At 45.8% G+C, this 10,926-nt stretch overlaps 1 protein-coding gene across 1 annotated transcript; it reads left to right on the top strand.

Annotated features, from left to right (window-relative positions):
- Positions 1-1,581: 1,581 nt before the first annotated feature.
- LOC140720642 (uncharacterized) lies at positions 1,582-9,317 on the top strand. The gene is given in 2 exon segments (XM_073035481.1): positions 1,582-1,631; positions 5,879-9,317. A coding segment is annotated over 1 exon segment (2,400 nt). The 5' UTR covers positions 1,582-1,631; positions 5,879-6,289; the 3' UTR covers positions 8,690-9,317.
- Positions 9,318-10,926: the final 1,609 nt, after the last annotated feature.

The following is a 10,926-nucleotide window of genomic DNA, read 5'->3' as shown; positions in this document are numbered from 1 at the left end:
AAACGAAACAACAGTCGCTGAAGATCTTATCCGTCGATTAGTTCCGAAATCCTCTTAGAAATGTCACCAGGTGACAGTCAGAGGAATATCGTCTTCAAGTGGTTACCACAGAACACCCGGATTCCAGGTAAGGGCCAACAAAAGTGATACCACAGGACACTCCAGCAAATCCACACATATGGATGATACGAAGTGACAGTCACACATCCGTTGTGCACTGCGTGCCGATGATCAGATCAACCCAACCTTTCGGGCATGGAAGAGTTGCAGCCTAGAGCAGTCACACGCTGAAGTTCCTACAGCTTGTCTCCCTCTCCCTCTCCCGCTCCCGCTCCCTCAGGCTGCCGCCGCTTGTGTCTGACGTCACAGCCCCGCCTCACTCAGGCACTTAAAGCGACACTCACAGTAAACGAACCTGCGGTCTCGTAACACAATGCGCCTCTAAAGTCTGACAGCAGACTAGCGAGTGAATCTTCGATGGTGCAGAGTCAGAAACCGAAGAGTTGCCAGCCTGAGTCAGGCTTTGGGACTCCAGAGAGAGATGGGGTCTAGAGTTTACGAGGAGGAGGAGGAATCAGACCAGCAGGATATGACTACAAAAGAAACATCAGAAACATTTGGAAACTGGTTGACCGGAAAAAAAGGTGGTTAATTTCTGCAAAATACTAGTGGAAATCAACAGATGAGGCAGAAAATGTGAAGAGGAATAAATAGACAATGTTTAGGCCGAGCCCCTTCAGCATGCCTAGACTGTGTACTTCTCTGCTTAGTTGCTGCCTGAACTGCAGAGTTCCTCCAGCATTTTGTGTGTGTGCGTCTCTGTATTTCCAACAACTGCAGAATCTCCTGTGTTTTTTAACTGCATTTTACTTTGGCATTAGATACACGTTGGTATTGAGTATATTGTTTATGGGAGCCACTTTCTGCGTTAAAACAGCTGCTGATTTTTCTATACACACGAAAAAAAATGAGGTATGGACAATGAACCGGTGCTTGCAGAAATGTTTAATGGCACCCTAATTACCCATAATGCGGTGCGTTAAAAATTTCGCCTAAAGTGCCCTAAAGCACCGAGGAAATGCGCAGGCGTCAGGCTGATGACGTCCCCGAGTATCACGCATGCGCGCAGTACCCTGCAGGCCTTGAAAATGTCGGGCGCAAGTAAGATCGATTCTCTCCGATTTTATATTAAACACCGACTTCAGGACGATTCCTGTGAAATCCAGTCACGGTGGCCAGCAATCCCGGAACAGTCCTGCCCTATTTCCTCTCTCTCAGACCCACGATCTGTACACGGGCCCCGGGGAGCTTTCGGCTGATGAGGGAATGGAAACCGATGGATCTCTCAGACAGAGCTGAGCTCCAGCTGTCTAAATGCAAGGATTAGGAACTCAGAGGAAGGGAACAAAATCTTTTGCATCAGCAGTAGAGAAAATTAGCTTTGTTCCACCTCCAATCAGTAACAAGAGAAAATCTGCAGATGCTGGAAATCCAAGCAACACACACAAAATGCCGGCGGAACTCAGCATTAGTACTCTTTTCCTTAGATGCTGCCTGGCCTGCTGAGTTCCTCCAGTATTTTGTGTGTGTGCTGTTTGTTCTACCTCCTCCTGTTCTGAACTTTTCTACAGGTGAGAACATGTTTTGTCCCATTCTCTCTGGGTACATGGTAATATCAAAAACCTTTGCCCTTGGCAACAAGTAACTTTCACATCACAAATGTGCCAGACTGCAATGGGACAGACTACTACCCTTCCCTTCACATTCATTGGCATTGCCATAATCGAGTTCATCACCGTCAGTCATCTGGAGAGGGTTCAAGGGAAATATTTATGTACAACACAGAAACTGCTGTTACCTGTCTGTATTGTGGTGATGCAAAAGTTGCTGGAGAATTTGCAAATGGGAAGAAGTGGAGTGAAATTTGGAAATCTGACTTTTTAAAGCGTCATTTAGCAAACAAGTCACATATGGACAATGTGCAAAAGCTCTGGCGAGAAAATCCTTCATAACCCGCTATAGGCCTGCTACAAAGGTTGTGTGAGAGTGCAGATGAACTCGATACAAGCCAGAGGAGATCAAAGTTTTTATCGACAGTGATTTGCTAGCTGTGAAAATGAATACCTCTCTATATAAAATTCTCTGTGCACACGTTTTTGCACACGGGATTTGATCGAGGTATTTAAAATGTTGAGAGGTATAGATAGACTGAGTTGACGTGAATAGGCTGTTTCCATTGAGAGTAGGGGAGATTCAAACGAGAGGACATGATTTGAGAGTTAGGGGGCAAAAGTTTAAGGGAAACACGAGGGGGTATTTCTTTACTCAGAGAGTGATAGCTGTGTGGAATGAGCTTCCTGTAGAAGTAGTAGAGGCCAGTTCAGTTGTGTCATTTAAGGTAAAATTGGATAGGTATATGGACAGGAAAGGAGTGGAGGGTTATGGGCTGAGTGCGGGTAGGTGGGACTAGGTGAGATTAAGAGTTCGGCACGGACTAGGAGGGCCGGAATGGCCTGTTTCCGTGCTGTGATTGTTATATGGTTATATATGGTTATATGGTTGTCACTGGGTAAAAAAAAAATACACGGTACATGATTTATGTGCACACTTGTCATTACAAATTAGAGGGGACATTGGTGGGAAGGTGGGGAGACCTCCAGTGTTGTTGATGCCCTCACCTACAAGATATGTATCCAGCTGCATTTTAAGGAGTTGGAACTGTAAATGGATGAATTCCGGATCATCCAGCAGTTGGAGGGGGTGATAGATATGACATGAAGAGAGGTGAGTTACACCCAAGGTGCAGGACACAGGAAACTGGGTGAGAGTCAGGAAGAGAAATGAGGGTAAATGGCCATCACAGAGTACTCTTGTTGCTATCCCACACAACAACAGGTGGAACACTTTAGAAAGTATTGGGGGGATTACCTGGCAGAGGAAAGTCAAAGGAGTGATAGGGGATTCATTAGTTAGGGGAACAGAACAGGAAGGGGACTAATATCCTCGTTGTAAGAGCTGCGAGAGCAAGTGTGGTGGAGGGGGGTGCTGATGTGGTTAAAATGATTTGCAGGGGGAATGGGAGCCAGAATGACAGGACAGATAGTGGAGAGGGTGATTTGAATTGAATTGACTTTCTTACATACATATACATGAGGAGTAGAAGTCTTTACATTACATCTCCATCTAAATGTGCAATGTGTAATTTATAGTAATTTATAATAAATAGTTTGTGCATAGAACAGTCAGTATAACATGGATATGCAATTGTATCAGCATGAATTAATCAGTCTGATGGCCTGGTAGAAGATGATGTCCCGGAGCCTGTTGGTCCTTTTGCTGTGGTACCGTTTCCTGGATGGTGGCAGTAGGAACAGTTTGTGGTTGTGGTGAATTGGGTCCCCAATATCTTTTGGGCCCTTTTTCCACACCTGTCTCTGTAAATGTCCTGAATAGTGGGAAGTTCACATCTACAGATGCGCTGGGCTGTCCCGCACCAATCTCTGCAAGTTCCTGAGATTAAGGGAAGTACAGTTCCCATACCAGGCAGTGATGCAACCAGTCAGGATGCTCTCAATTGTGTCCCTGTAGAAAGTCCTCAGGATTTCGGGCCCCATTCCCAACTTCTTCAACTATCTGAGGTGAAAGAGGTGCTGCTGTGCTCTTTTCACAACACAGCCGGTATGTACAGACCATGTGAGATGCTTGGTGATGTTTATGCCGAGGATCTTAAAGCTGTTCACCCTCTCAGCCCCAAATCCTTTGATGTCAACAGGGGTTAGCCCGTCTCCAGTCCTCCTGCAGTCCACAATCAGCTCCTTTGTTTTTGTGACAATGAGGGGGAGTTTGTTTTCTTGACACGTCAGATGTTGTTCAGACCTCAGACAGAGTCAGCAATCAAATGGTTGAGCCTGGTGCGATGAATGTGCTGAGCTGTGTATATCACAATACAAGAAGCATCTTAGGAAAGCCCGATGAGCTCAGGACAGGGAATTATGATATTGTAGCCATTATAGGGGCTTGTTTACACCCAACAGTCTGAGGGATTTAGAGGAACAAAGTTGTAGGCCATGTCAATAAACAAAGGTTGATTCAGTAAGTGATTTTAACTTTACATATATTGACTGGAACTCCCATAATGTAAAAGGACTAGATGGGGTAAAGTTTGTCAAATGTGCCCTTAATCAGTACGTAGAGTTCCTGATGTAGAAGTGAGCAATAAGCTGTTAGGAAATGATCAGGGCTGGTGACAGAAATTAGTGATCATAATGCCATGAGATTCAAAGTAAATATAGAAAAAGAGAGGTCTGGACCATGGGTTCAGATTCTAAATTGGAGAAAGGTCAATTTTGATGGTATCAGAAAGGATCTGACAAGTGTGGTTTGGGACAGGTTGTTTCCTGGCAAAGGAGTACCTGTAAGTGGGAGGCCTTCAGAAGTGAATTTTTGAGGATGCAGAGTTTGTATGTGCCTGCCAAAATGAAAGTTGAAAGGTAACCGGTCCAGGGAACCTTGCTTTTGAAGAGAAATTGAAGCCTCGTATATTTTGTTCCTCTAAATGCCTCAGACTGTTGGGTGCTACCGAGACCCATTAATGACTACAAATCATGATTCCACGCACTGAGCTCAGCTGACTTTTTTTGTTGTCTTCTTTTGGTTTCTCGAAGCTTCCGAATAGTTTTTGTTCTTTTGTTTGCCCTCTCTTTGACATTTATGTTGGCTTTGGCTTCTCATTTTAGCCACAGTTGTGTCCTCCTGTCTTTCTAATGCTTCCACTTCTGTGGAATCACTCAGCTCCCGAATTGCTCCAGAAACTCCAGCCACTGCTGCTCAATTGTCACTCCTACGCTTTCCCTTCCAAACAAGTTTGGCCAGCTTCTCTGCCATAGAAACACGGAGAAGTTCAGTAAAGAAACAGGCTCTTTGGCCCATCTAGTCAATGCCAAAAAAGCATTTAAACTTGCAGTGTGATCTGGACCAGCTGGCAAAATGGTTTGAGAAATGGAAAATGGAATTTAATGCAGACAAGTGTGAGTTGTTGCACTTTGGTATGAACTTTATTCCTTGGAATGTAGAAGATTGAGGGGAGATTTGATTGTGATAGAGGGGCGTAGATAGTGTAAATGCAAGTTGGCTTTCTCCACTGAGATTGGGTGGAACTACAACCAGAGGCCATGGGTTAAGGGTGAAAGGTAAAATGTTAAGGGTAACATGAGGGGCAACTTCTTCACACAGACAGTCATCAGGGTGTGGAATGAGCAGCCAGCACAAGCGGTGCATGCAAGCTCGATTTCAACATTTTGTGTAAGTACCTGGATGGTAGGGGTATGGGAGTGGGCAGATTAAATAGTTCAGCACAGACTAGATGGCCCAAAGTGCCTGTTTCTGTGTTGTAATTTTCTATGACTGTGACAATAATACAAAAATTCACTCTAAGTCCTTTTAACAGCTGTGCGGACCAACCATTCATCTCAGCAGGAATTTTTTATATGGCGTTAAAACTGTGGCACTTTAAGTTAATAATACATAAAAGAAAATCCCAGATGCACATCAAGAAAGACTATTTGCGTGAGACTGTTTCAGTTACTGTGGGGCCAGGCACCCATGCATTTCAGCAGGAGGGGGGAATAATACCAATGGAGAGAGTCAAACTAAGGCTCAAATTGGAGATGGCAGAAATGCTCCTTTCTGATAGAGACAGGAAGAGCATCAGGGAATTGATGGTCATTCCAGAAACCAGCACTCTGCCCAGTCAGGAGATGATATCTCTTCTAACTTGTGTTGAACCTCACTGTATCAGTGTGATACCAGATCAAACCTTGTAATCTCATCTGAAATGTTGTCCTAAACCCATTGATGGATTTTGTAAATCTTTTTACAGGTTAAAAATGAGAAGGAATTTGTCTCCAGGAAGCACAAACACGGCACACCAGTTTTGTTGTCTCTGTCTAGATATTTAAGAAGTGGAACAAGGGATCCTATCGACCATCCTTCCTGCTCAGACTGTGGGGAAGGATTCACTCGGTCATTTGACCAACTGGCAACCCATCATTTTACACAGGAGAAAGGCCTTTCACCTGCTCAGACAGTGGGAAATAATTCACTCGGTCATCTCAACTGAAGGTACATCAGCAAGTTCACACTGGGCAAGGCCATTCACCTGTTCTGTGTGTGAGAAAGGATTCAGTTGGTCTTCCCACCTGTGGACACAGCAGTCAGTTCACACCACACTGGGCAGAGGCTGATCATCTGTTGAATTTCTGGGAAAGGATTCACTCAGTCATCTGACCTAATGCATCACCAGCGAGTTCGCACAAAGGAGCAGCCGTTCATCTGCTTGGTCTGTGGGAAGAGATTCACTCAGTTATCCAGCCTACAGAGACATAAGCGAGTTCACACTGGGGAGAAGCCGTTCATCTGCTCAGAATGTGGGAAGGGATTCACTCAGTCATCCCAACTACAGAGTCATCAGCGAGTTCACACTGGGGAGAAGCCATTCACCTGCTCAGTCTGTGGAAAGAGATTCACTGATCCATCCAACCTGCAGAGTCATCAGCGAGTTCACACTGGGGAGAAGCTGTTCACCTGTTCAGAATGTGGGAAGAGATTTACTCAGTCATCTCAACTACAGAGTCATCAGCGAGTTCACACTGGGGAGAGGCCGTTCACCTGCTCGGTCTGTGGGAAGAGATTCACTCATTCATCCACCCTACAGATACACCAGCGAGTTCACACTGGGGAGAAGCCGTTCATCTGCTCAGAATGTGGGAAGGAATTTACTCAGTCATCCCAACTACACAGTCATCAGCGAGTTCACACTGGGGAGAAGCCATTCACCTGCTCAGTCTGTGGGAAGGGATTCACTGATCCATCCAACCTACAGGGTCATCAGCGAGTTCACACTGGGGAGAAGCCGTTCACCTGTTCAGAATGTGGGAAGAGATTTACTCAGTCATCCCAACTACAGAGTCATCAGCGAGTTCACACTGGGGAGAGGCCATTCACCTGCTCAGTCTGTGGGAAGAGATTCACTCATTCATCCACCCTACAGAGACATCAGCGAGTTCACACTAGGGAGAAGCCGTTCACCTGCTCAGTCTGTGGGAAGAGATTCTCTGAGTTATCCCAAGTACAGAGTCATCTGCGAGTTCACACTGGGGAGAGGCCATTCAGCTGCTCAGACTGTGGGAGCAGATTCGCTCAGTTATCCAGCCTACAGAGACATCAGCGAGTTCACACTGGGGAGAAGCCGTTCATCTGCTCAGAATGTGGGAAGGGATTCACTCAGTCATCCCAACTACAAAGTCATCAGCGAGTTCACACTGGGGAGAAGCCATTCACCTGCTCAGTCTGTGGGAAGGGATTCACTGATCCATCCAACCTACAGAGTCATCAGCGAGTTCACACTGGGGAGAAGCCGTTCACCTGTTCAGAATGTGGGAAGAGATTTACTCAGTCATCCCAGCTACAGAGACATCAGCGAGTTCACACTGGGGAGAGGCCATTCACCTGCTCAGTCTGTGGGAAGAGATTCACTCTGTCATGCAACCTACAGAGACATCAGCGAGTTCACACTGGGGAGAAGCTATTCACCTGCTCAGTCTGTGGGAAGGGATTCACTCACTCATCCAACCTTCAGAGTCATCAGCGAGTTCACACTGGGGAGAAGCCGTTCACCTGTTCAGAATGTGGGAAGAGATTTACTCAGTCATCCCAACTACAGAGTCATCAGCGAGTTCACACTGGGGAGAAGCCGTTCACCTGCTCAGTCTGTGGGAAGAGATTCACTCATTCATCCACCCTACAGAGACACCAGCGAGTTCACACTGGGGAGTAGCCGTTCATCTGCTCAGAATGTGGGAAGGGATTCACTCAGTCATCCCAACTCCAGAGTCATCAGCGAGTTCACACTGGGGAGAGGCCGTTCACCTGCTCAGTCTGTGGGAAGAGATTCACTCATTCATCCACCCTACAGAGACAACAGCGAGTTCACACTGGGGAGAAGCCATTCATCTGCTCAGAATGTGGGAAGGGATTCACTCAGTCATCCCAACTACAGAGTGATCAGCGAGTTCACACTGGGGAGAAGCTATTCACCTGCTCAGTCTGTGGGAAGAGATTCACTCATTCATCCACCCTACAGAGACAACAGCGAGTTCACACTGGGGAGAAGCCATTCATCTGCTCAGAATGTGGGAAGGGATTCACTCAGTCATCCCAACTACAGAGTGATCAGCGAGTTCACACTGGGGAGAAGCTATTCACCTGCTCAGTCTGTGGGAAGAGATTCACTGATCCATCCAACCTACAGAGTCATCAGCGAATTCACACTGGGGAGAGGCCGTTCACCTGTTCAGAATGTGGGAAGAGATTCACTGATCCATCCAACCTGCAGAGTCATCAGCGAGTTCACACTGGGGAGAAGCCATTCACCTGCTCAATCTGTGGGAAGGGATTCACTGATCCATCCAACCTACAGAGTCATCAGCGAGTTCACACTGGGGAGAAGCTATTCACCTGCTCAGTCTGTGGGGAGAGATTCACTCGGTCATCTGACCTACGGAGTCATCAACAAATTCACACTGGGAAGAAGCTGTTCACTTGCTCAGAATGTGGGAAGAGATACATTCGCTCTTCCACACTACAGAGACATCAGCAAGTTCACACTGGGGAGAAGCCGTTCACCTGCTGAGAATGTGGGTAAGGATTCACTCTGTCATCTCAACTACTGGCATACCAGTCATTTCACAATGGGGAGTGGCCGTTGTTATGAATCCCTAGGTTTTGTTTGCTGTGGACTGTTATTTCGAGAGAGAGGGAGAGATAGAGATTAAGAAGGTGAATCAGTCTGACTTGCAGCTTGTTTACATCGCTCGCAGTTTGTTTAGTTTTAACTGAGGACACAGACACTCAGAGTCAGACGTAGACGAAGGAGGAAAGATGGAAGGATCGAAACCAGGGAACTAGTGGCCAAGGGTCTCTGTTTGGAATTCTCCTATGCCCAGAAGGGTGGGTTAATTATCAATTCAGCATACATCAAATGTGTGGTTGTTACCTTGTTTGAGCTATAGGAGTGGATCTGATTTGGGGTATCCTGTGAAGACCACTGATGTGTCAACCCTTGCCTGGGTGTGGTGTGGTAATTCATCTGAAGACGATACCCCTTGTGACAAGTCACTTTGGGTGATAATTAGTATGTGAATTTGGAAAGATGACAGATAAAATCTACAGTGACTGTTCTCTTGTTTTACGACCATGGAACCTGTGGAATTCGACATAATTGCCTTCTCTTGACATTTACCCTGGATTACAAATCTCTCTCTCATCACCTATTCTGTGGTAGAACTGAACATTCATACTTTACCACCTCAAGACTCCAAGCCTTGTTTCCCCCGAGCTCAATAGTTTCGGAGTTTCATTTACACACATATATACACATAATACTGTTAACTTCTGTTTATCTTGTTTAAGTTACTATTGTTACGAAGGATGAACAGCTCTGATGGGCAGAAGGGTGCAGGGTTGCCCATGTCCCCTTCCCTTGGGAGAATTACAAACCGTTACTCTTGCCAGGCTGCTAATGAGAGAGAAAGAGATGGAACTAAAACTTTCTTGGACTGGAATATTTGCATCAGATAAGGGAGAGATAACCCAGGGAGGAAGAGACTTGTTGTTCCACCATATTATGACTCCTGTAAAACTTATGGCTCCGGAGAGGGCTGTTTACTTGGTACTATTCTGTTCATTAAAATTCCCCAGTGGACAGCCGGAGTGGGCTGGTTTGATGGGCTAAGCCATTCAAAACTGATTGACACCTGAGACCCAGTGAGTAGGGATAAAAGAGAGGTCTGGGGAGACACCCCTCAGACGCACCAAGAGACACACTAGTGAGCGCTGCTTAAGTGTTGGAACCCACGAGAAAGTGTGGGGCATCGGAGACCGAATGAAGGATCGGTCAATTTTAACTCATAGTGTTTATAGCGAGGCCGGTGGGGCCTTGTGTGTGTGTCCACCCTTGCCTGGGTGACGAATCCACCATAGAAGAACGGTCTAGCTAAAGGACAGAGGGGTCATACCTGAATGGCCACAACAACACTTCGACTGATCAAGATTGTAAAGGAAGGTTTGACTGGCTGTCACTGTTTGCTCACTCTCTCTCACTCCAACAATTACAACACATCGACCAACAACTACCTCAGTACGTATGAACTGAACTGAACTTTATATTCACATATGACAATTCATTATCCCCGGACATCGATAGAGCTTGTTTATTATTGATTATTATTATACCCACACTTTTAGGTTTAGTATTGCTAACGTGTATTATCTGTATATTTGCATTGTTGATATTGATTTGTATATTTTACTAATAAACACTGTTTTGATAATAGTACCAGACTCCAACGGATACTTCTATCTTTGCTGGTAAGACACCCAGTTACGGGTACGTAACAAATTGGGGCCTCGTCTCGAGATTTGATACCAAATTGTGGGGCCAGTAAATCGGGCTTTAAGTCCATTATTTGTTCTGGTTGCGTGGGTAACCAGATGGGAAACCAACAAAGATGGATATAGATGAATTTATAGAAAACTCGACTTTGAAGGCGCTAGAGAGTGCCAAAAAGACGGACTTGGTGAATATTGTGAAATGTTTAAATCTCCCAGAGGTGAAGTCGTCAATGAAAAAGTAGGAGATACAGAGGGCCATAGCCCTGTATTATATATCCGAGGGTGTGTTCACGCCGGGGGTATTGGAACTTATCCCTGAAAAGAAACCAGTTGTTGGGGTGGTTCAGTTAGAGTTGGAAAAATTAAGGTTGGATGCGGAACAGAAGAAAAGGGAGAATGAGATCCTGCTAAAGGAGTTAGAGGCGCAAAGGGAGCGGGAAAGAGCTGCCTGGGAGGCACAAAGGGAGAAGGAGAGGC

This window comes from Hemitrygon akajei, unplaced genomic scaffold, assembly GCF_048418815.1.
Source record: "Hemitrygon akajei unplaced genomic scaffold, sHemAka1.3 Scf000045, whole genome shotgun sequence".
Taxonomy (NCBI): domain Eukaryota; kingdom Metazoa; phylum Chordata; class Chondrichthyes; order Myliobatiformes; family Dasyatidae; genus Hemitrygon; species Hemitrygon akajei.
This window is presented reverse-complemented; position numbering and strand designations above follow the sequence as displayed.